The sequence below is a fragment of the Mustelus asterias genome, unplaced genomic scaffold (genome assembly GCF_964213995.1).
Source record: "Mustelus asterias unplaced genomic scaffold, sMusAst1.hap1.1 HAP1_SCAFFOLD_184, whole genome shotgun sequence".
NCBI classification, from domain to species: Eukaryota; Metazoa; Chordata; class Chondrichthyes; order Carcharhiniformes; family Triakidae; genus Mustelus; species Mustelus asterias.
This window is the reverse complement of record NW_027590182.1, coordinates 480,863-506,096: the sequence shown is the minus strand read 5'-3', so window position 1 is coordinate 506,096 and position 25,234 is coordinate 480,863. Positions and strand designations below refer to the sequence as shown.

The window sequence follows — 25,234 nt, the reverse complement described above, 5'->3', positions numbered from 1 at the left end:
TGGTGATATTTACATCCTTGTCCATGAACTTTGATTTAACAAAATCCACATTTGAAAGCCCGGCCACTACATGAAACATCAGCACCATAACAGGGGGAGATAAGAAAGACAGGCACATTTTGATCATTTCATTCGTGCATCTGAGAGTTAAGAATGTGTGACATGATTTTGGGATACTGGAGTGAGTGTACAGATGTGATTTGTTACGTGTGAAAAATAACAAGCCTAAATTCATGGTGAGATGGAGTGAGGAGCGGGTCCCAAACACACACAGCTACTTGAGACACAGCAGGAGATGAAATGGTTAATGTGGCCAGGGGATTGTGACATAATTGTGACATCATCAAGGCACTGACACACACTCCAGAGAAACTGAGTTCAAAACAATCAGGATCCAATTAAACACACTGCACATGGACAGAAAGTGAGTGAAATTAAAGTAAAATGCGTAATATTATAGATTGGGACAATTAAGGTATTGGGAGAAATAATACAGAGTAAGAACTGTCCACAATTTGGACAGGGGTAAAGAGAGAGCTGGAGAATCTTTTACATCCATGCTTGATCTGTTGCTTGAAGCATCTGTCCTTATGTACGAGTAACCTAGAACTCATAGTGCTCCTTCAGGAGAAGAAAAGATCGAGTAGATGTTACCCCAGGCGGGACCAGAACAGAACTGGAAAATAACGGAGTGAAATTGAGTGAGGGTCAGAGAGAGAGTTCTCCCCCCTCAAGGTGTGGACTGTAAGAATCCTGGGGGACCCCCAACTTTGGGTTTTCTTGCTAATTAGTGAACATTAAATTCTATGACTGGCTGTGCATTGATTTTGAATTTGATTGTTACACTTCTCCTGTTTTTATTCCTGTTGTGATTACGCTCTGGGTAAGGATGGTTGACAGGTGACAGGATGGGAAATTGTGGTTTGGGTCTTTGACCAAATGTTTTATTGATCCGAAAGGTGTAAAAGGGGCAAAACATCAGCAGAAATCCAGCAGAGCTGAGAACAGATGACTTGCTCTGTGGGAACAGGGAGATAAACAGCTCCCGGAGGACAGAGAAAACAAGAGTGCCTTGAATCCTGGATGACACCTGTGTGTCACGGCCACCATGTTTTCACTGCTTGGCATGGGAATGCTGACTCCCTGTACCAGGGACGGAGCGTGGGAAGACAATTGTTTGAGAGTTTGACATGGCATGGGTGGGTACAGATGGTTCAATGACAGGTTTTGTAATTGGTCCGTTCAAATGTTAGCTGGGCAATGATTGGGTTAAATCAGTCTCCATAGACTTTGTGATGTAACAAAGTATAAGAAGGGATTCCCCGAGCACAGAGATTAGTCGAGGTTTTACATATTGCATTGACTGGTGCCATGGCATCTGGGGCAGAGCAGGGAGCATTTCCGTGGAGATGCTGCTTCTCCCCAGAGTGTAATGGTAATGCTGCTGCACTTTGATACGACTACTCAGACATTAGCCTGTGTCAGCTCTTATTGATACTGAATAAAATCTAACCACTGTCACCAATAAGGGTTATCACTGGGAATCATTTCAGAGTTTGGGAAAAGGGGGGAAAGGGTTAATTGACTCCCTGAACCCCATTTTCCAACATCACTGAGTCAAAAATAAAATCCCATCTCCCCCTCTGGCTCCTTTGCCAATTACCTTAGAGGGACTCACTTTCTGTTAAAGAGCCTGCCAACCCCTCTCACCCACTTTCCCTAAAGTGCATCAATCTCATCAGGAAAAGTCCAGAAAGTCAAATATTTTTACTGATAGAAGTTTATTGATGAAACAGAAAATGGTTAAAACAAACAGAAAATGACTTGAGGATCAAAGACAACCAGAGTAAAAGGATGTTCACAATGTTCTGGACACAAATGGTTTCTCTTTGATTCATCGATAGCCTGTTCCCTGCCCTCTTTGTGGAACACCTCCGCTCAGTCCACAAGCATAACCCTGACCTTCCGCTTGCTTACCATTAGAAATCATAGAAACCCTACAGTGCAGAAAGAGGCCATTTGGCCCATCGAGTCTGCACCAGCCACAATCCCACCCAGGCTCTACCCCCACATATTTACCTGCTAATCCCTCTAACCTTCACATCTCAGGACACTAAGGGGCAATTTCTTTTTTAGCATGGCCAATCAACCTAACCCAAGCATCTTTGGACTGTGGGAGGAAACCGGAGCACCCGGAGGAAACCCATGCAGACACGAGGAGAATGTGCAAACTCCACACAGACAGTGACCCAAGCCGGGAATCGAACCCAGGTCCCTGGAGCTGTGAAGAGCAGTGCTAACCACTGTGCTACCGTGCCGCCCTTCATCATCTTGCTCTCACGCTCACATTTCTGTCCTCGGCCTGCTGCAATGTTCCGGAGAAGCCCAACACAAGCTGGACAAACAGCCCCTCATCTTCCGATGAGGCACTTTACAGCCTTCTGGATTCAACATTGAGTTCAACAACTTCACACCCTGAACTCTCTCCTACATTTTGGTTTGTTTTTTGCCGAGTGCCAGTCTGTATCTTGTTTTCATGTTTTTTTGCTTCCAGACAGAGCTGTCCTTTATTCTGCCATTAACACTAAACTCTGGGCCAATGCTTTGTTTCTTTACAACAACCATTACCTCTCCCTTTGCCTTTTGTTCCAGGACATTTTTGTCATTTAATCTCACCCGCCCTCTAACCAATCCCTGACTTTCCCTTTTGTTCTACCTGCCCCTCCCCCCTTTCTCAGCAGCATCAAACCCATCACATTTCTCCCTCTCTTTCGTTCTCAAGTAGAGTTACATTGGATGTGAAACATTAACTCTGTTTCTCTCTCCACAGATGCTGCCAGAGCTGCTGTGTTTTTCCAGTTCTTTCTGTATTTATTTTTGATCTACCTGTAGTGGAGGGAATAGACTATTTACTATCCCAGAAAAATAAATGTCCTTCATCAGTTTTTGTGGATCATTTCAGTGGAAATGTGCTCTCCCAGACTCAAAGGGTATCAGCCCACTGGGAGCAAAGTCATGAGAGCGGCCAGTCCAGCAGAAAGAAACCCTCCAACCCTCCCCAGTGACCAACTTTGAGAATGAATAAATTGCAGCCCGAGATATAATTGAGAGCAGAAACAATAACAGCAGAATCCAACTCCTGTAATCACTTGTGAACTCGCTGGTGTCTCTGCAGGGAGGATGAAACAGTGAATCTCTTTCCACAGACAGAGCAGATGAATGGTCTCTCCCCAGTGTGAACTCGCTGATGTCTTTGCAGGTTGGATGCTGTTCTAAATCTTTTTGTGCAGTGAGAGCAGCTGAACGGTCTCTCCTCAGTGTGAATGCGCTGGTGGACCATCAGTTCCTGAGAGCTTTTGAAGTCGCTCCCACATTCAGAGCATTTAAAGGGTCTCTCCTGGGTGTGAGTGACTGTGTGCGTCGACAGGGCAGATGACTGAGTGAATCCCTTCCCGCACACAGAGCAGGTAAATGGTTTCTTCCCAGTGTGAACTCGCTGGTGAACCTGCAAGTGTGATGACGTTCTAAACCTCTTTGTGCAGTGAGAGCAGCTGAACGGTCTCTCCCCGGTGTGAATGCGCTGGTGGACCCTCAGATCTGAAGCATGTTTGAAGGCACTCCCACACTCAGAGCATTTAAAGTGTCTCTCATTTGTGTGAGTGACTTTGTGACTTAGCAAGTGTGATAACTGAGTGAACACCATCCCACACACACAGCAGGTAAATGGTCTCTCCCCAGTGTGAACCCGCTGGTGTGTCCGCAGGTTGGATGACGTTCTAAATTTCTTTGTGCAGTGAGAGCAGCTGAACGGTCTCTCCTCAGTGTGAATGCGCTGGTGGGACACCAGTTCTCCAGAGCTTTTGAAAGCACTCCCACAGTCAGAGCATTTAAAGGGTCTCTCATTGGTGTGAGTGAAATTGTGACTCAGCAGGTGGGATAACTGAGTGAATCCTTTCCCACAGTCAGAACAGGTGAACAGTCTCTCCCCAGTGTGAACTCGCTGGTGTCTCTGCAGATTAGGTAAGTCAGTGAATCCCTTCCCACACACAGAGCAGGTGAACGGTCTCTCTCCAGTGTGACTGCGTTGATGAACTTCCAACCGAGATGGGACCGTGAATCCCTTCCCACAGTCTCCACATTTCCACGGTTTCTCCATGGTGCGGGTGTTCTTGTGACTCTCCAGGTTAAACAATCAGTTAAATCTCACACAGAACACGGGTACAGTCTCTCCCCGCTGTGAATGCTGCGATGTACTTTCAGGCTGTGTAACTGGTGAAAGCTCTTTCCACACTCAGTGCATTGGAACACTGTCACTCGGGTGTATCTGTGTCTTGGTGCTTTTTCAGTTGCACTGATGCTTAAAATCTCTTGAAACAGACAGCTGAGAGAAACATTTCTCCCTCTGGATTTAAAGGCCGATGATATTCAGGTCCCGATGAATTGAGTGACTCTGTCAGACGTTGATGGGATGTTTGGTTTGAGATTTCTGTCTGCAAATCCTCACCTTCTCATATCCTGTAAAAGGAGTTTACAAAATTCATCAGTGTCAGCACAGGATAGAAATTCAGAACAGACAATTCTAGTTTCTCTGAAACATTCTTTCTCTCTCATTCCCCAAAATCTGTGAATCTCCATCCCAAACACTCTCCCTCCATTCTCACTCTGCTGTATCACATATTCACCCTCTCAATTCTCCTGAAGGTACTGATTGAGGCTGATTGACAGATCCATGCTCACTGCTTCCTGTCCTGGACACAGAGAGCTGGAAATCTCCATGCAGGCTGCCAGACAGATCTATGTCTATCTGACTGGACTAACAATGTGTGGAATGTACAGACTGGACTCCCTTCCTTCCCTTCAGCGGCTAAGGGCGGCCAAGTCGCCAGGACCCAATGAACTGCACACGAGGCTGAAGAGATAGTGGACACTTTGGTTAAAATATTTTGTAACTCGCTAAATTCCAGGAGGATATTAGAAGATTGGAAAACAGCCAATGTGACTCCTTTGTTCAAAAAGGGAGAAAGGCAGAAGGCAGTGAACTATAGACCTGTTTACAGAATCATACAATCTACAGGAGGCCGCCATTTGGCCCATCGAGCCTGCACCAACAACAATCCCAGCCAGGTCCTATCCCTGCAACCCCATGTATTTACCCTCCTAATCTGCCGACACTAAGGGGCAATTCACCATGGCCAATCAACCTAACCCTCACTTCTTTGGAATGAGGTAGGAAATCGGAGCACGCAGAGGAAACCCACGCAAGCACGGGGAGAACGTGTAAACTCCACAAGTCCTTGGCACTGTGGGGCAGCAGTGCCAACCACTGTGCCACCAAGCCGCCCCGTGCTGCCCCAGTGAATTTAACACCTAGTCAACGTGGTTTTATGAAAGATAAATCATGCTTGACAAATTTGTTCAAATTCTTTGAGGATGCAAGGGGTCGTATAGATCGAGAGTAATCTGTAGATGTAGTGTATTTACATAGGGTGGCACAGTGGTTAGCACTGCTGCTGCATAGCGCCAGGGACAAGGGTTCAATTCCAGCCTTGGGTGACCGTCTGTGTGGAGTCTGCACATTCTCCCCGTGTCTGTGTGGGTTTCCTCCGGGTGCTCCAGTTTCTTCCCATCGTCCAAAGATGTGCAGGTTAGGTTGATTGGCCATGCTGAATTATCCCTTTGTGTCCCAATAGATTTAGATTAGGGGGACTAGTGGGGAAAAAATGTGGGCTTATGGGATGGGGCCTGGGAAAGATGTTCAAGCTGCTCGATGGGTCAAATGACCCCCTTCTGCACTCTAGGGATTCTATGATTTCCAAAAAGCATTTGTCAAGGTGCCACATAAGAGGCTGGTGCATAAAGTAAAGGCCCATGGAATTGATGGAAGTGTGTTAGCATGGATTGAAAACTGGCCGTCACACAGAAAACAGAGAGTTGGAATAAATGGGTCATTTTCAGAGTGGAAAGATGTAACTAGTGGAGTACCACAGGGATCAGTTCTTGGCCCGCAATTCATGATTCAATTAATGACCTGGAGAAGGAACAGAATGTAAGGTTTCCAAATGATATGAATATAGGTGGAAGGACATGTTGTGATGAGGATATTTTGATTCTGCAGTGGGATATAGATAGATTGGGTGACGAAAACCTGGCAAATGGAGTTTAATGTGGGGAAATGTGAGGTCATGTATTTCAGTCGGAAGAATCAAAAGGGAGATTATCTAAATGGAGAGGCACTGCAGGTGATTGAAGTACAGAGGGATCGAGGTGTTTTGCACATGAATCACAAAAAGCTAGCAGACAGGTCCCACAATAGGCAAGAAGGAAAATGGAATTTTGACCTTTATCGCAAAGGGGTTGGAGTTTAAAAACAGGGAGGTTTTGTGGCAACTGCACAGGGTGTTGGTGAGGTCTCACCTGGAATAATGAACACAGTTTTGATCCCCTTATTTAAACAAGGATATAGTAAGATTGGAGGTTCACCAGGTTAATTCCTGGGATGAGAGGGTTGTCCGATCAAGAGAGAATAAATTGTCTAGGTCTGTATTCCTTGAAGCTTGAAAGCTAAACATAGAACATAGAACAGTACAGCACAGTACAGGCCCTTCAGCCCTCGATGTGCCGAGCTTTGTCCGAAACCAAGATCAAGCTCGCCCACTCCCTATCATCCTGGTGTGCTCCATGTGCCTATCCAATAACCGCTTGAAAGTTCCTAAAGTCTCCGACTCCACTATCACAGCAGGCAGTCCATTCCACACCCCAACCACTCTCTGAGTAAAGAACCTACCTCGGACATCCCTCCTATATCTCCCATCATGAACCTTATAGTTATGCCCCCTCGTAACAGCTACATCCACCCGAGGAAATAGTCTCTGAATGTCCACTCTATCTATCCCCCTCATCATCTTATAAACCTCTATTAAGTCGCCTCTCATCCCCCTCCGCTCTAAAGAGAAAAGCCCCAGCTCCCTCAAGCTTTCCTCATAAGACCTACCCTCCAAACCAGGCAGCATCCTGGTAAATCTCCTTTGCACTCTTTCCAATGCTTCCACATCCTTCTTATAGTGAGGTGACCAGAACTGCACACAATATTCCAAACGAGTCTCACCAAGGTCCTGTACAGTTGCAGTATAAGCCCACAGCTCTTAAACTCAAACCCCCTGTTAATAAACGCTAACACACTAAAGGCCTTCTTCACAGCTCTATCCACTTGAGTGGCAACCTTCAGAGGTCTGTGGATATGAACCCCAAGATCTCTCTGTTCCTCCACATTCCCCAGAACCCTGCCGTTGACACTGCAATCCGCATTCAAATTTGTCCGACCAAAATGAATCACCTCGCACTTATCAGGGTTAAACTCCATTTGCCATTTTTCAGCCCAGCTTTGCATCCTATCTATGTCTCTTTGCAGCCTACAACAGCCCTCCACCTCATCCACTACTCCACCAACCTTGGTGTCATCAGCAAATTTACTGATCCACCCTTCAGCCCCCTCCTCCAAGTCATTGATAAAAATCACAAATAGCAGAGGACCCAGCACTGATCCCTGTGGTACACCACTGGTAACTGGTCTCCAGTCTGAAAAATTTCCATCCACCACCACCCTCTGTCTTCTATGAGATAGTAAGAAGTTTAACAACACCAGGTTAAAGTCCAACAGGTTTCTTTGGTAGCAAAAGCCACACAAGCTTTCGGAGCCTTAAGCCCCTTCTTCAGGTGAGTGGGAATTCTGTTCACAAACAGGGCATATAAAGACACAAACGCAATTTACAGAATAATGGTTGGAATGCGAATACTTACAGCTAATCAAGTCTTTAAGATACAAACAATGTGAGTGGAGAGAGCATCAAGACAGGCTAAAGAGATGTGTATTGTCTCCAGACAGGCCAGCCAGTGAAACTCTGCAGGTCCAGACAAGCTGTCGGGATTACAGATAGTGTGACATGAACCCAATATCCCGGTTGAGGCCGTCCTCATGTGTGCGGAACTTGGCTATCAGTTTCTGCTCAGCGACTCTGCGCCGTCGTGTGTCGTGAAGGCCGCCTTGGAGAACGCTTACCCGAATATCAGAGGCCGAATGCCCGTGACCGCTGAAGTGGCTGTCCTGACTGGAGACAATACACATCTCTTTAGCCTGTTTTGATGCTCTCTCCACTCACATTGTTTGTATCTTAAAGACTTGATTAGTTGTAAGTATTCGCATTCCAACCATTATTCTGTAAATTGAGTCTATGTCTTTATATGCCCTGTTTGTGAACAGAATTCCCACTCACCAGAAGAAGGGGCTTGGGGCTCCGAAAGCTTGTGTGGCTTTTGCTACCAAATAAACCTGTTGGACTTTAACTTGGTGCTGTTAAACTTCTTACTGTGTTTTCCCCAGTCCAACGCCGGCATCTCCACTTCTATGAGATAGCTAGTTACTTATCTATCAGTTATCTACATTATCTATCAGGGAAATAAAGCTGCAAAGATATGAGGATAGAGCAGAGGAATGGGACTGACTGGATTGCTGTAGACACCTTGCATGGATTCAATGGGCTGAATGGCCCTGCACCAGAATGACACTTTCTTGTAATCTCATCTTCTAATTTAACCCTGGGAGTTCAGATATCACTCAGGTCCATCTGTTCTACACTCTCTCCAGGGCTATTATATCCTGTTGCCCGGAACTGAGCACAGTTCTCCAGATGTGGTCTAACCAGGGTTTGTGAATCTCGGGGCCTTTCCAGTCACACTGAAACCCGAAATCTTCTCTCACAGACACAATCGACAAAACTGTTACCTTCCACATTCAGAGGCTGCTAATATTCAGGTTCTGATGTATTGCGTGGCTCCATCAGATCACAATGTGATGTTTGATTTGAGTTTCCCATATGTCAATTCTCCACTTCCAGCACTCTGTAAATTTACAGAAACCATCACAGTCAGTCCAGGATAGAAATTCACAACATTCTCTCCACCGAGTTGCCAAATGTGATTAAATGTTTCCTGGAAGTTTTACCACGTCTTTTCTATTGTGCCCATCCTCCAACCATTAATCAGTCCACACATCCTTCCCCACTGCCTTCCTGGGCCAATTGGAAAGCAAAAAAGACTCCTTACCTTGCAGCATAATGATTGACAGTGAGGCAAACAACTTTTATCCATTTTTAATATTTTTATATCGGTGCAGAGAAATGTTCAAAGGAAAATGACAACAAAAGATATATTTTTAAATGTCCTGAATGTTTTAGAGACTGAGGTTTGAATCCCACTACAGCAGATGGTCAAATTTGAATTCAATAAATATCTGGAATTGAAAGTCTAATGATGACCATGAAACCATTGTCGATTGTCGTAAAAAGCCAACTGATTCACTAATGTCCTTGAGCCAAGGAAATCTGCTGCCTGACCTGGTCAGGTCTATATGTGATTCCAGATCTCCAGCAATGTGGTTGGTTGACTCTTAAAATGCCCTCTGAAGTGCACTCAGTTCAAGGGAAAATAAAGATGGGCAATAAATGCTGGTCCAGCCAGTGGCAGCCACATTCCCTGGATGAATTGGGAAACAAATCTCCCATCCTTATCTGATCTGGCCTAAATATGACTCCAAACCACTGAGATGCATAGGTTAGAGGGATTAGCGGGTAAATATGTAGGGATATGGGGGTAGGGCCTGGGTGGGATTGTGGTCGGTGCAGACTCGATGGGCCAAATGGCCTCTTTCTGCACTGTAGGGTTTCTATGATTTTATGTGGTTGACACTTAAAATTCCCTGTGAGATGGTCTAGCAAGCCACTCAGTTGAAGGACAATTAGGGATGGGCAATATATACTGGTCCAACCAGCGACTCCCACATTCCCTGAATGAATAAAAAAATTCCTGGAGACTCCAGTCCAACCCGGGAGAGTTGGTAACTGGGTCAGGCTCACAGCGCATGCGCCCTTCTGTACATTGTTCCTGTCACGATGGCGGCCGCTAACCCGGGCCTGGAGCCGCTCAGCTCCGACTCTATTCTGTACCAACTGAAGCGGGACCAGGAACATTTTATTCTGGATTGAAGCCTCTAGGGGATATTTATGAAGCCTCCCAGCCCACTCCGCTGCTTCTATCCCTCCCCGGTCACCCAGCGGCTCCATTACTGAACCTCACTCCATTGTTTCTTTCCGGCTCCTCGCAGCTCCAGTCACAGTCCGGACTGCGCATGCTCCAGTCAGAGCCAGGTACCGCGTTTGCGCAAAACGGTGCTGTAATGTGGATAGAGCACATTCTCACCCGCAGAGAATGTTGGGTAATCACCCCGCCATTCACACTGGTTTTGTTAAATAGAAAATATGCTTTGCGATCTGAATATGATTGGTACCATTGGGCCACAATAACAAATGTATTAAATCTATTCATGTGGAACTAAGGAGTAATATAGTAACTAAGGACTGGGATGGCACTGTTGCAAGCACAGCTGTCTCACAGCGCCAGGGAACCAAGTTCAATTCCGGCCTCGGGTCACTGTCTCTGTGGACTTTGCATGTTCTCCCCGTGTCTGTGTGGGTTTCCTCCCACAGTCCAAAGATGTGCAGGTTAGGTTAATTGGCTATGCTAAAGTGCCCCTTAGTGTCAGGGGGATTAGCAGGGTGAATAGTTGGAGTTATGGGGATAGTGCATGGGTAGGATTGATGTCAGCAGAGACTTAATGGGCTGAATGGCCTCCTGTAGGAATTCTCTGAATCTATGAACATAGGGTCTCCACCACAGTTCGGTCCTGGGTCTGATTGACAACAGAACAAACATCTACAGTTAGAAGTGAATGCATTGGAGTCTCAGCACGTTTTCCCCATAGACACAACAGTTAAACTGCCCCTTGTCAATAAGAATGCTGGCATTGGAGCAAATGCTTTGAGCTCTTAAAACCAGAGTGTTAGCCACTGAGGAAAACTAAGGAAATCCCTTTGTACATGTGAAGTGTCTGAGTGTTGGCCCCCTAGTCTAACTGTGCTGTTCTATCAGTAAATGAGATGACTGAGTGAATCCATGTGAAGGACAGTGTGTGTCAGAGTGCAGCAGTCCCTCAATGTCAGACTGGAGTGTCAGCCGAGATAATGTGCTCAGCTTGATGAGTATTTCCTGTTGTTATTGATGTGGATCATTCAGAAACAATGGACTTATACTTTAAAAATGTCGAAAGACCATCTGAGCCAATTCCCATAAATCTTCAATTATAAACTAAAATAGACACGAGTTTCCGGGCGATTTAAAAACAAATGAACTGTCTGCTGAAAGGGTTAACTTTTCTACAGAACCTAAAGGGGTGGGGAGTGAGCAGCAAACACTTGGCACACAATTACATCACTTTACACAAGTTTAAAACAAAACAAATGGTTTTAAACTTCATCTATTATTGTTTTTGTTATATTCCTCAATCTATTTAATTTGATCAGTTTTTGTTAGGGATGGGTAACTTCTGTTCTTTATAAACTGCTTCACTCATTTTGTTTATTCTACATGGGCTCAGAGAATCAGAACCCAGACTTTATCATCCTTATGCTTTTTCCCCTTTTGCCACCACTCCCACTGTTTTGCGGGAGGGTCGTGGGGTTTCCAATCAGAACTAATCATTTTATCATAAAAGTTAAATACCGCGGATGCTGGAATCTGAAACAACAACAGAAAATGCTGGAAAAGCTCAGCAGGTCTGGCAGCATCTGTGGGGACAGAGTGGAGCCAATGTTTCAGGTATGGATGACCCTTCATAAGAGCTGTTATGAAGTGCCTTCCAGACTTGAAACCTTGGCTGTATCCTCTAATAATTTTATCGATAAGTTTCTTGTTCTTAGTTTCCAAATAGCAGGTAAGAGACTTGTCCAGTACCCACTCAAGCTCTGATTTTTCACTGGCCATGCTTGGGTCGGATTATAACCATTAGAATCTACTCTGAGGTCTGCTTTTCAGTCCAGTGCTATTTGGAGTATACCGTTACTGCACCGACTAACGGGTCACATGTCCCTCACAGTTCTTATCACAAATTTGGGATAAAATAATTTAAACAATGCCTGAGAACGCTTTTTAACTTCTTAACCAACTATCTGCCACTGTTTGTTGATTGGTCAGACCTCCTGTTCACAGATTCGGGTATCTCAGCCGCTGAACACCAGCCGGTCCTGGAATAAGTTTAATTCTAACTCATTCTGAGTAAATATTCTCACCAGGTCCTCTGTCAGGACCCTGCTAAGCAGCTTCAATGGTCCGTGATTGCAGAATCTGAGCAGTCACAGGAATGTGGTCAAGATAGCCCAGTCCCATAATGCCTCACATTCAATCCGCAGTCCTTCAGTTATAACAGAATATGTGGCTGTATGTAGCTGCCTCGGCCACGATCAGCGCCAACACTGCCTTCCTGAACTGCTACAATGCCTGAGGTGTAAGTACACCCACAGTGCTGTTAGGGAGGGATTTCCAGCTACACATTCCAGACTTTCACTGGACTGTAGGTGGATATCAGATTGATATATTCCATTCAACCACACCCAAGGTGAGTTATTCCAATTCCTTTATTGTCCAGGACAAAATATTCACAATATCTTTAAAACAGAAATTAAACATTCCCATTTGATTTCAGGTATTAACACATTCTGTTAGTTTGTTCTTTATTGTCAATGTCAGGCTGGGGTTGTTCCCCTTGGAGCAAAGGAGGTTGAGGGGAGATTTGATAGAGGTGGACAAGATTCTGACAGGTTTAGATAAGGTGGACAAAGAAAAGCTGTTCCCATTCGCTGATGAGACAAGGACGAGGGGGGTCACAGATTTATGGTTTTGGGTCAGAGATGCGGGGCGGGGGGAATGGGAGGAAGAATATTTTGATGCAGCGAATAGTAATGACCTGGAACACGCTGCCTACGAGGGTGGAGGAAGTGGAGACAATAAACAATTACAAAGGAAATTGGATGGGCTTCTGGGGGAGTTTCAAACAGAAATGCTGACTAAATAACTCTGAACTTCCTCACACCCTGTCACTCTGTGATCCTTGTGAAATTTAAAACCAGGTATTCGCAACAAGACTCAAAGAGCATCAGCCCATTGGAGGCAAAGTTGTGAGACCGGCCAGTCCAGCAGAAAGAAACCCTCCGACCCTCCCCATTGACCAACTGTGAGAATGAACAAAATACAGTCCTGGATGTAATTGAGAGCAGAAACAATAACAGCAGAATCCAACCCCTGTGAACTTGTTGGTGCCTCAGCAGCTGTGATGAAATTCTGAACCCTTTTTATACACTGAGCAGGTTGACGGTTTCTCCCCAGTGTAAACTCACTGATGTCTCAACAGGTGGGATAACTGAGTGAATTCCTTCCCACACTGAGAGCAGGTGAATGGCCTCTCCCCATGTGAACTCGCTGGTGTCTCTGCAGGTTGGATGAACGAGCGAAACCCTTCCCACACTGAGAGCAGGTGAACGGCCTCTCCCCGCTGTGAATGCGCTGATGTGTCCGCAGGACGGATGACCGAGTGAATCCCTTCCCACACTGAGAGCAGGTGAACGGCCTCTCCCCGCTGTGAATGCGCTGATGTGTCCGCAGGTCGGATGACCGAGCGAATCTCTTCCCACACTGAGAGCAGGTGAATGGCCTCTCCCCAGTGTGAACTCGCTGGTGTCTCTGCAAAGTGGATGACAAGGTGAATCCCTTTCCACACTGAGAGCAGGTGTACGGCCTCTCCCCAGTATGAACGCGTTGATGTGTCTGCAGGTCGGATAACCGAGTGAATCCCTTTCCACACTGAGAGCAGGTGAATGGCCTCACCCCAGTGTGAATTCGCTGGTGTGTCCATAGATTGGATAACTGGTTGAATCCCTTCCCACACTGAGGGCAGGTGAACGGCCTCTCCCCAGTGTGAATTCGCTGGTGTCTCTGCAAAGTGGATGACACAGTGAATCACTTTCCACACTGAGAGCAGGTGAACGGTCTCTCTCCAGTGTGAACTCGCTTGTGTGTCTGCAGGTGGGGGAACCGAATGAATCCCTCCCCACACTCAGAGCAGATGAATGGCCTCTCCCCAGTGTGGTTGCGCCGATGAGCATCCAGCAGAGAGGGGTATCTGTATCTCTTCCCACAGTCTGCACATTTCCATGGTTTCTCCATGGTGCAGGTGTCCTTGCCTCTCCCTAGGGTGGCCAATCAGTTGAAGCCTTGTCCACACACAGAACACGGGTACAGTCTCTCCCCGCTGTGAATGGTGTGATATTTATTCAGGCTGTGTAACTGGTTAAAGCTCTTCAGTCAGTGCACTGGAACACTCTCACTTGAATGTGGAAGTGTGTTGGTACTTTTCCAGTCACATTAATGTTTGAAATCTTTTCAAATCTTCCAGATTCAATGGCCGATGATATTCAGGTCCCAAGGAATATGACTCTGCCAGATCTAGACGTGACGTTTGAGATTTTAGCCTGTGATTCCTCTTTCAATATCCTGCAAAACAAGTTGACACAAGTCATCACTGTCAGTACAGGATCGAAATTCAGAACAGACAATTCCAGTTTCTATGGAACATTCTTTCCTCTCTCATTCCCCAAAAGCTGTAAATCTCCATCCCACACACTCTCCCTCCATTCTCACTCTGCTGTATCGAATATTCACCCTCCCAATTCTCCTGAAGGTGCTGATTGACGCTGATTGACAGATCCATGCTCACTGCTTCCTGTCCTGGACACAGAGAGCTGGAAATCTCCATGCAGGCTGCCAGACAGATATATGCCCATATGACTGGACTAAAAAATGTGTGGAATATACAGACTGGATTCACTTTCTTACCCTTCAGTTGCTGCAAGTCCCCAATTTCCCCCAGAATGAGAAAAGAAATGGAAAGGGGGAAACATTGATTTCCTCCCAGATGTTGCCCAGAGGAGGAAGTTTCAATCATTGGCCAACTTCCGCATTGTGACGGCACAATGGAACATCGCCTGAATTAGCCAATAGGAATAAGTCTGTTCCCATGTGACGTCCTGTGGTTCCAGTGCGCAGGCCCGGGCGAACGTCCACGGGAGCCCCGCCCCCACCCATTGTTCCCCTCCCCCTGCACCAGATCCAGCCAAGGTTTCCAGGCAACCGGCTGACGGCTCCGGCCAGAGCGAGAAGCCGCTCGGTGATCTCCCCCCCACCCCACCCCCCCCCCTCTCTCTACGGCGGCTGCTGCTCCAAAAAGAGATCGAGAGCGACCGCTGGCGGCAGCCGCACTGCGCCTGCTCCGGACAGCTCGGCTCAGCAGCGCTCTCTGCGCCTGCGTGCTGGGCTGCCAGCTGAGGGAGTGGGGGAGGGGACTTTGCAAAATCTCTTCCCATCATTTTCTTCCAAGTCCCGCAGTTTGATTTGAAACAGGACAGCTTCTGTTTGTAGCTTCATCACAGACTCAAACTTCACCACAGACTCCAACTTCACCACAGACTCAAACTTCACCACAGACTCAAACTTCACACACAGATTCCAACTTCACCACAGACTCAAACTTCACCACAGACTCAAACTTCACCACAGACTCAAACTTCACCACAGACTCAAACTTCACACACAGACTCCAACTTCACACACAGACTCCAACTTCACCACAGACTCAAACTTCACACACAGACTCAAACTTCACACACAGACTCAAACTTCACCACAGACTCAAACTTCACACACAGACTCAAACTTCACACACAGACTCAAACTTCACCACAGACTCAAACTTCACCACAGACTCAAACTTCACACACAGACTCAAACTTCACACACAGACTCAAACTTCACCACAGACTCAAACTTCACCACAGACTCAAACTTCACACACAGACTCAAACTTCACACACAGACTCAAACTTCACACACAGACTCAAACTTCACCACAGACTCAAACTTCACCACAGACTCAACCTTCACCACAGACTCAAACTTCACCACAGACGCAAACTTCACACACAGACTCAAACTTCACCACAGACTCAAACTTCACACACAGACTCAAACTTCACACACAGACTCAAACTTCACACACAGACTCAAACTTCACACACAGACTCAAACTTCACACACAGACTCAAACTTCACACACAGACTCAAACTTCACACACAGACTCAAACTTCACCACAGACTCAAACTTCACAGACTCAAACTTCACACACAGACTCAAATTTCACACACAGACTCAAACTTCACACAGACTCAAACTTCACACACAGACTCAAACTTCACACACAGACTCAAACTTCACCACAGACTCAAACTTCACACACAGACTCAAACTTCACCACAGACTCAAACTTCACCACAGACTCAAACTTCACCACAGACTCAAACTTCACCACAGACCCAAACTTCACACACAGACTCAAACTTCACCACAGACTCAAACTTCACACACAGACTCAAACTTCACACACAGACTCAAACTTCACCACAGACTCAAACTTCACACACAGACTCAAACTTCACACACAGACTCAAACTTCACACACAGACTCAAATTTCACACACAGACTCAAACTTCACACACAGACTCAAACTTCACACACAGACTCAAACTTCACCACAGACTCAAACTTCACCACAGACTCAAACTTCACACACAGACTCAAACTTCACACACAGACTCAAACTTCACACACAGACTCAAACTTCACACACAGACTCAAACTTCACACACAGACTCAAACTTCATCCTCTGGACAACATCTGTGAGGAAAACACTTTCTTTCTCCCCCTGGGAAACACAGAGACAGAGAAATTCTCTGGAACTGGAATTAGAGCCAAATATACTGAGGGGGAAATGTTTGTGATTTTGTGAAACCTGTTTTTGTTGTCTGAGCTGACTGGAATTAGAGCCAGAGCAGGAGTAATCCAGGAGAATGATTTGGAGATAAAGCAAAATCCTGCAGATGCTGGAGTTCTGAAAAGAACCGACCTGCTGAGTTTATCCAGCATTTTCTCTATTTATTATAATGATTTTGTTACCTGGGTTTGAATCCCACCACGGTTCAATAAAAATATTGATGAGCATGAATTAATTGTTGTAAAAACACATCTGCTTCTCTAATGCCCTTTAAGGAAGGAAATCTGCCGCCCTGATCCAGTCTAACCGACATGTGACTGGATTCACAGACAATTCAAGGGCTGACTGGGTAAACAGGGAATGTCACCATCAGAAAAACAGAGAATGTCACCATCAGAAAAACAGAGCCCCCTGGAGGGCAGAAGGGTTAGGACAGGTTATGGAGAAGGTTAAAACTGTCATCATTGAGAACAACACAGACTTTAACAGAACAACTGGTCCCAAAAACAATCTCTTGTAGTTGGTGTGGCAGGGTGTGGTGAATCAGGTTTAAAAAGAGTCAAATTATATATGTTTTCTAGTTTGGACAATCACATTTAAATCTGTAACTCAGATGAGGATATGAATTGGTGTTTGGTGGTAAGATCTAAACCTGTGTATTATGCCTGGAAGCCTTAAACCCAGAGTGAGAATATTTCAAACCAGGGTTCAAAATAAACGGCTGTGGAGGGTGAATTCACTCTCAAAAGAAAACAAAGAAAATTACAGCACAGGAACATCCCTTCGACCCTCCAAGCCTGCACCAACCACGCTGCCCGACAGAACTGAAACCCCCTACCCTTCTGGGGATCATGTCCCTCCGTTCCCATCCTATTCATGTACTTGTCAAGACGCCCCTTAAAAGTCACTATTGTATCTGCTTCCACTATCTCCCCCGGCAGCGAGTTCCAGGCACCCACCACCCTCTGGGTAAAAAAACTATCAGGTCTCCCCTCAACCTGCGTCGTTCCAGTGAGAACAAACCAAGTTTCTCCAACCTCTCCTCATAGCTAATGCCCTCCATGCCAGGCAACATCCTGGTAGATCTTTTCTGTACCCTCTCCACCCTCTCTAAAGCCTCCACATCTTTCTGGTAGTGTGGCGACCAGAATTGAACACTGTATTCCAAGTGCGGCCTAACTGAGGTTCTATAAAGCTGCAACATGACTTGCCAAAAGGCCCGCAGAAATTATGTCTTGGGAGGAACTACTGGAAGAAAATAAATCATCCTGTACATGGGAGAGACAGAAACTGTGAGGACCATCTCCTCCAATCACAGATTCTGTCTCTCCCGGTGTTGCTACATCTGCAGAGACAGAGTCTCAAACTGGAGGAACAGCTTTGCCACCTATTTTGAGAAAAGAAGTTCACTGACTCAGCAGCCTATCGGTGATGTGTGGAGGAGTTGTGTCTTCCTGCTACAGAACTAGTTTCATAGCAGTGTGAGCCTCAAAAGGAATGATCCAACCATCGGCAGACCTTTCCTCATTCTGCTGAACAAGTTTCGATTATTTTTATATATCTCAGGAGGTGGGGTGTACAGCTCAGGAATTTGAGTAAACAGATATTGTGAACGTACTTACAATCACTTGGGTCGTCACATTAGAAATTGAGATCCATTCATCCAGGTTCATATTCTAAACTGCTTTTATTTGCAGTTTAACGTTCACAGACAACATACAGAATCCCCGGTCAGAGCTGATCTCAGCTGGTGTAGTGAGGTTATTGATGGGTTATCAATGTAAATCCACACACAATGAAGATCAGAATCGGGAGAGATTTTTCCTGCTCCACCGTCTGAACCAGTAAACATCTGATTCAGTTACCTTGTGTCAAATAGTTAGAATTCTCATTTTGGAAAGAGAGTATGGGAGTATTTTTAAAATAAGTTAACAAAAAATATCATTCATAGATTCCAATTTAAAAGATTTAATATATACACAGTCTTCAGTATTTGTGCTATCTTATTCAAAGAAGTAAACTAACAGAAACACAAAAGGTAATGTTACTACGTGACTACATCACTAATAAAGGAGTTACTGAGAATGGAAAACGATCCCCTGGAAACCAAAAAATAGCCCTTAAAAATCAAAGAGCAGCTTTCCAGAAAATCACAATACAAGCATTGAAAATAAATACTTTGTGCCCTGCAGATGGATCTTTCAGAGAATGAATTGTAGATTTTGCCCAAAGATCAAATTAGAATTGAAGCACAAGTTCTTAACTTTATTCTAAACAGGTTCCTGTTGAGAGTTCTTCAATTAAGGGGGAAGATCACTGGTGGTGCTTTTAAAAAGTGGCATTGCAGCCCTGAAAATCAGTGACACTTCCAGAATATTAAATTCCAGCTAGTTATAGGGTTTGTTAACATCAGCAGAAATAAAATATTGTCAGACTGTCAATACTGAACAGCAGCAAAAACAGCAAAATCCAACCCCTGCAGTCACTTGTGAACTTGTTGATGTCTCAGGAGCCATTGTGACTGAGTGAATCCCTTCCCACACACAGAGCAGTTGAATGGCCTCTTAGTGTGAGTGCGTTGGTGAGCCAGCAGGTTGAAAGACTTTGCGAATCCCTTCCCACACACGGAGCAAGTGAATGGCCTCTCCCCTGTGTGAACTCGCTGGTGAGCAGAGAGGTTGGATGACCGATTGAATCCCTTCCCACATACGGAGCAGATGAATGGTCTCTCCCCAGTATGAACTCGCTGGTGTGACAGCAGGTGGAATGACTGAGTGAATCCCTTCCCACACACGGAGCAGATGAATGGTCTCTCCCCGGTGTGAGTGTGTTGGTGCACAGTGAGTGCTGAAGAATGCCTGAACCTCTTCCCACAGGAGGTGCAGGTGAATGGCTTTTCCTCAGTGTGAATTCTCTGGTGAGACCAAAGGCCAGATGACTGAATGAATCCCTCCCCACAGACAGAACAGGTGAACGGTTTCTCACCAGTGTGACTGCGCCGATGATTTTCCAGCAGGGAAGGGTAACTGAATCCTTTCCCACAGTCCCCACATTTCCACGGTTTCTCCATGATACTGGTGTCCTTATGTTTCTCCAGGTTAAACGATCAGTTGAAGCCTCATCCACACACAGAACATGTGTACAGTTTCTCCTTGCTGTGAATGGTGTGATGTTTTTTAAGGCTGTGTAACTGGATAAAGCTCTTTCCACAGTCAACTCACTGAAACACTCTCACTCGGGTGTGCGTGTATCTTGGTGCTTTTTCAGTCACACTGATGTTTGAAATCTTCTCCTCCAGACAGAAGACAAACATTTCTCCTTCCACGTTCAAAGTCTGAGGATATTTAAGTCCAAGTGAATCGAGACTCTGTCTGATTTTGATGTGATGTTTCTTCACCTCACCTGTAAAAGGAGTTTACAAAATTAATCACTGTCAGTCCAGGATAGAAATTTTGAACAGGCAATTCTAATTCTCTGGAAAATTTCTTCCTCTCTTGTTCCCCAAATCAATAAATTCCTGTCCCACAAACTCTCCCTCCTCCCTGGGCTGAAATCCAAACCCATCTCACCATTTCTTTTCTCCACTCCCAGTTTGCTCCCTCCCTCTCCTCTGTCTGGGTTCAGTTCTGATGTGGAGATGCCGGCGTTGGACTGGGGTGAACACAGTAAGAGTTTTAACAACACCAGGTTAAAGTCCAACAGGTTTATTTGGTAGCAAACACCTAATGGTAGCTAATGGCATTTGCTACCAAATAAACCTGTTGGACTTTAACCTGGTGTTGTTAAAACTCTTATTGGGTTCAGTTCTCCAGCTGCTGTCTGCAGACTGACAATAAAACCAATGGGTCTGATTGGGGGTGTTGGGGCCTCCAGCGGGTGTTTGTGAATCCTCCCCGCCCACCTCCCAGGGTTTCCTTCCTTCCCAGAGATCAGAGTCCTCATTGATTTGAGGCCAAAGTGTAACCTCTTATTTATTGTCCCCCTCCCCCATCCTCTGATGTGAACCATCCTCCAGTGGCTGAGCCAGGATGGGGCCGTTAACCTGGGCCTGTTCCCGGGAGGGAGGGAGGGAGAAGCCCCGCAGCTGCAAACCAGGGAGCTGACAATGATTCTGAAGGGTTTGCGGATCCACAAAGTGTTTCCAAATCCTCCCAGCCACCGCCTAACGCTGACTCCGCTTCTCCGGGACAAACAAGCGCCAAGGACAGCAATGACACTGCGCATGCTTCACATCACATGCCCGGGCACTGATTGACGGCAGCGCCGGACCAATAGGAAGAGGGGGCGGGGCTGGAGGACCGAGCTGGAGCAGCTGGTCCTCCAACCAATCGGTGTGAATGAGGGGCGGGACCTGAAGCATGCGCAGTGCGGGTGAACCAGATAAACCTGTTGGACTTTAACCTGGTGTTGTTTGACTTGTTGCTGTGTTTACCCCAGTCCAAAGCCGGCATCTCCACATCAGTGCGGGTAATGGCGATGGACGGCCGGTTTTAGTTTGGAAGCGAGAGCAATACGAGGTAGAGGGCGGCGTGCGGGGAATGATAAATGTGGCGGGTGGGTGGAGAGGCTTTGTAAACATGTTGTTCAAACCCAAACCCCGGACAAGAACTTCCCGGTCCCCCGCTTTGTACCAAATGGAGCGGCAGCTTGTAGTGTTAGACCCGGGCTGACTGCCACCATTGAGGCTGCATGTGGGAGGCCGGCAGGGATTGTGATCGGAGAGTGAAGCCCTGACGTCACAATGGAATGGGTGAGGGTGTGACGTCACAATGGAATGGGTGAGGGTGTGACGTCACAATGGAATGGGTGAGGGTGTGAGGTCACAATGGAATGGGTGAGGGTGTGATGTCACAATGGAATGGGTGAGGGTTCCAGATGAGCTGAGACTGGGCTGGAGTCGGGCGATGACACTGACATGTGGCCCGGTGGCACAGTGGTTAGTGCAGCTGCCTAACAGCGCCAGGGACCCGGGTTCAATTCCAGCCTCGGGTCACTGTCTGTGCAGAGTTTCTACATTCTCCCCGTGTCTGTGTGGGTTTCTTCCGGATGTTCCGGTTTTCCTTCCACAGTCCAAAGATGTGCCGGCGTTGGACTGGGGTAAGCACAGTAAGTAATCTCACAACACCAGGTTAAAATCCAACAGGTTTATTTGGTAGCACAAGCCACAAGCTTTCAGAGCGCTGCCCCTTCATCAGGTGAGTGGGAGTTCTGTTCACAAACAGGGCATATAAAGACACAAACTCAATTTACAAGATAATGGTTGGAATACGAGTCTTTAAACATAATCAAGTCTTAAAGGTACAGACAATGAGAGTGGAGAGAGGGTTAAGCACAGGTTAAAGAGATGTGTATTGTCTCCAGCCAGGACAGTTAGTGAGATTTTGCAAAGCCAGGCAAGTCGTGGGGGTTACAGATAGTGTGACATGAACCCAAGATCCCGTTTGAGGCCATCCTCATGTGTGATTGACAGATCCATGCTCACTGCTTCTTGCCCTGGATGCAGAGAGCTGAAAATTTCCATGCAGGCTGCCAGACAGATAAATGTCTACATTACTGGAGTAAAAATGTGTGGAATATACAGACCGAATTCACTTCATTTCCTTCAGTTGCTGCAAGTCCCCAACTTCCCCCAGAATGAGGAAAGAAATGGAAAGGGGGAAACATTGATTTCCTCCCAGATGTTGAACAGAGGAGGAAGTTTCACTCTGAAGCTCATTGGACAACTTCCGTATTGTGACGTCACAATAGAGCCCTGCCTGAATCAGCCAATAGAAATCACTCTGCTCCGCGGTGACGTCTCCGGGTTCCAGTGCGCAGGCCCGGGCGCGCGGACCCAGGAGCCCCGCCCCCACCCATTGTTCCCCTTCCCCTACACCTCCTTGAACCAAGGTTTCCAGGCAACCGGCTGACGGCTCCGGCAAGAGCGAGAAGCCGCTCAGTGAGCTCTCCCGCCCCCTGGCCCAGGACTACACATGTGCGAGGGAGAGGGGAAGCTGCGCATGTGCGGGGGAGAACCCACCCTCTGATCTTCATGCTGAGGTGTTGACCAATGGGAAGAGTTGGAGGACCGGAAGGACTCTGGTCTTCCAGCCAATCAGAGCGTGGGCTTTGTGTGAATGATGATTGATTTTCAGACAGACTCAAACTTCCTCCTGTCTCAAACATCTGTGAGTAAAACACTTTCTCTTCAACCCCCTTTCCATTTCTTTTCTCATTCTGGGGGAAATTGGGGACTTGCAGCAACTGAAGAGAAAGGAAGTGAATCCAGGGAGGGTGCAGACTCTGGAAAGGTTGGTCCAGGTTTCTCGCTCTCTCGAACCAGAAAATGATCCATTTCTGCCCACTGTTTGCTGTTAGCCAATCTTCTATCCACGCCAATATGTTATCCCCGCAGCATGAACTTTTATTTGCTGCAATAACCTTTCATGTGGCACCTCATCAAATGTCTTCTGGAAATCTGAGTACAGCACATCCACCGGTTTCCCTTTATCCAATTCCCGATGGGGAATTTTAGAAAATTGAACAACACATCAACTATCTCACTCTGTTAAGACCCGAGAATGAAGCCCAGCAGGACCCGAGAACTCATCAGCCCACAGCTCCAACAGTTTGCTGAGGACCACTTCCCTGGGAATTGTGCTTTTTCAGAGTTCATCCCACACTTCTGTTTTCTGATTTCCAGCTGTTTCTGAGTTTTAACTGTATCCTCTATTGTGAACACCGAGGCAAAATACTTGTTCAATTCATCTCCCAGCTCCTTATTTTTCATTATCAATTCCTGGACTCACTTTCTATTAGACAGTTAAGAAATGAGGTCGAGCAAGTGACTGAAGTGTCAGTCAAGGAGCACTATTGGGAGCACCAATAGTTTCAAAATAGTTCAGGAAAAAGATAGGACAGGTCCACAGGTCAAGGCCCTAAACTGGAGCAGGGCCACTTTTGTGGGCATTAGGCAGGATCTAGCAGATGTCGATTAGGTGAGTTTGTTTGAAGGGAAAGGAATGACTGGCAAATGGGAGGTTTTCAAAGTGTGATATCAAGAGTCCAGGGGCAGTATATTCCTGTTAAGATGCAGGGAAAGAATGGTAAATTTAAGGATCTCTGGCAGACAAGGGACATTGAGGCTCTGGTCAGGTAAAAGAAGGAAGCATACATTGGGTTTAGGCAATCGGGGACAAGTGAATCACTCTGACTATAAAAAGTGTAAGAAAATACTGAAGAGGGAAATCAGGAGGACAAAAAGAGGGTATGATATGGATCTGGCAGGTAAGATTAAAGAAAATTCCAAGAGGTTCTATAGCTATATTAAGAGTAAGACGGTGGCTAGAGAGAGAATAGATCCCCTTAAAAATCAGTATGGCCATCTGTGTGTGGAGCCACAGGAGATGGGTGAGATTTTTAATGAATACTTCTCCTCTGTGTTTACTGCGGAGAGCACCATGGGTGCTAAAGAAATAAGGGAAACAAGTGGTGATGTCTTGGGCACACGCATGTTACTTGGGAGGAGGTATCTGCAGCCTTATAAAAGCAAATTACTGCGGATGCTGGAATCTGAAACCACGAGAGAAAATGCTGGAAAATCTCAGCAGTTCTAGCAGCATCTGTAAGGAGAGAAAAGAGCTGATGTTTCTTGTCTAGATGACCCTTTGTCAAAGCTCTGAAACATCAGTTCTTTTCTCTCCATACAGATGCTGCCAGACCTGCTGAGAATGGGGAGAGAGTATGTGGGATGGAGATTTACAGCTTTTGGGGAATGAGAGAGGAAAGAATGTTCCATAGAAATTGTCTGTTCTGAATTTCTATCCTGTACTGACACTGATGACTTTTGTAAACTCATTTTACAGGATCTTGAAAGAGGAATCACAGGCCGAAATCTCAAACGTCACGTCTAGACGCGACAGAATCATATTCCTTGGGACCTCAATATCATCGGAATTTGAATCCAGAAGGAGAAATGATTGTCCAGTCTGTCGATTTGAAAAGATTTGAAATGTCAGTGTGAGTGAAAAAGCATCGACACACTGCCACACTTAAGTGAGAGTGTTCCAATGCACTGACTAAAGAGCTTTAACCAGTTACACAGTCTGAATAAATATCACACCATTCACAGCGGGTAGAGACTGTAATCTTGTTCTGTGTGTGGACGAAGTTTCAACTAATTGTCCACCCAAGGGAGAGGTAAGGACACCTGCACCATGGAGAAACCATGGAAATGTGTGGACTGTGGGAAAAGATACAGAGCCCCATGTCTGCTGGCAGCTCATTGGCGCAGCCACACTGGGGAGAGACCATTCATCTGCTCTCAGTGTGAGAAGGGATTCATTCAGTTATCCAGCCTGCAGACACACGAGCGAGTTCACACTGGGGAGAGGCCATTCACCTGCTCTCAATGTGGGAAGGGATTCACTCAGTCATCCCACCTGCAGACACACCAGCGAGTTCACACTGAGGAGAGGCCATTCACC

General features: G+C 46.2%; 4 protein-coding genes and 1 long non-coding RNA gene across 5 annotated transcripts in view; 2 read left to right on the top strand and 3 right to left on the bottom strand.

Annotated features, from left to right (window-relative positions):
• The window catches only part of LOC144485303 (uncharacterized), a 461,444-nt gene that overhangs the window by 137,749 nt on the left and 298,461 nt on the right, over positions 1-25,234 (bottom strand). The window lies entirely within an intron of this gene.
• Positions 1-25,234, top strand: part of LOC144485290 (uncharacterized) — a 308,115-nt gene that overhangs the window by 163,237 nt on the left and 119,644 nt on the right. The gene's annotated exons all lie outside the window — the stretch shown is intronic.
• The window catches only part of LOC144485293 (uncharacterized), a 113,353-nt gene that overhangs the window by 60,634 nt on the left and 27,485 nt on the right, over positions 1-25,234 (top strand). The window lies entirely within an intron of this gene.
• LOC144485292 (uncharacterized) lies at positions 1,770-10,173 on the bottom strand. The gene is made up of 3 exons (XM_078203502.1): positions 10,129-10,173; positions 8,780-8,895; positions 1,770-4,515 (listed from the first exon to the last, which is right to left on the bottom strand). Exon 3 carries the CDS (start codon positions 4,154-4,156, stop codon positions 3,146-3,148), a length of 1,011 nt encoding a protein of 336 aa, XP_078059628.1. The 5' UTR covers positions 4,157-4,515; positions 8,780-8,895; positions 10,129-10,173; the 3' UTR covers positions 1,770-3,145.
• The window catches only part of LOC144485284 (uncharacterized), a 283,279-nt gene continuing 271,293 nt past the window's right edge, over positions 13,249-25,234 (bottom strand). Inside the window, 2 exon segments of the mRNA XM_078203491.1 lie at positions 13,249-14,062; positions 19,373-19,758. Of these exon segments, the coding sequence (XP_078059617.1) occupies positions 13,288-14,062; positions 19,373-19,758 (1,161 nt within the window). The 3' untranslated portion in view covers positions 13,249-13,287.

Coding starts and splice junctions, on each gene's coding strand:
- LOC144485292 (XM_078203502.1), bottom strand. CDS start 4,156: ATGGAGAAACCGTGGAAATGTGGAGACTGTGGGAAGGGATTCACGGTC.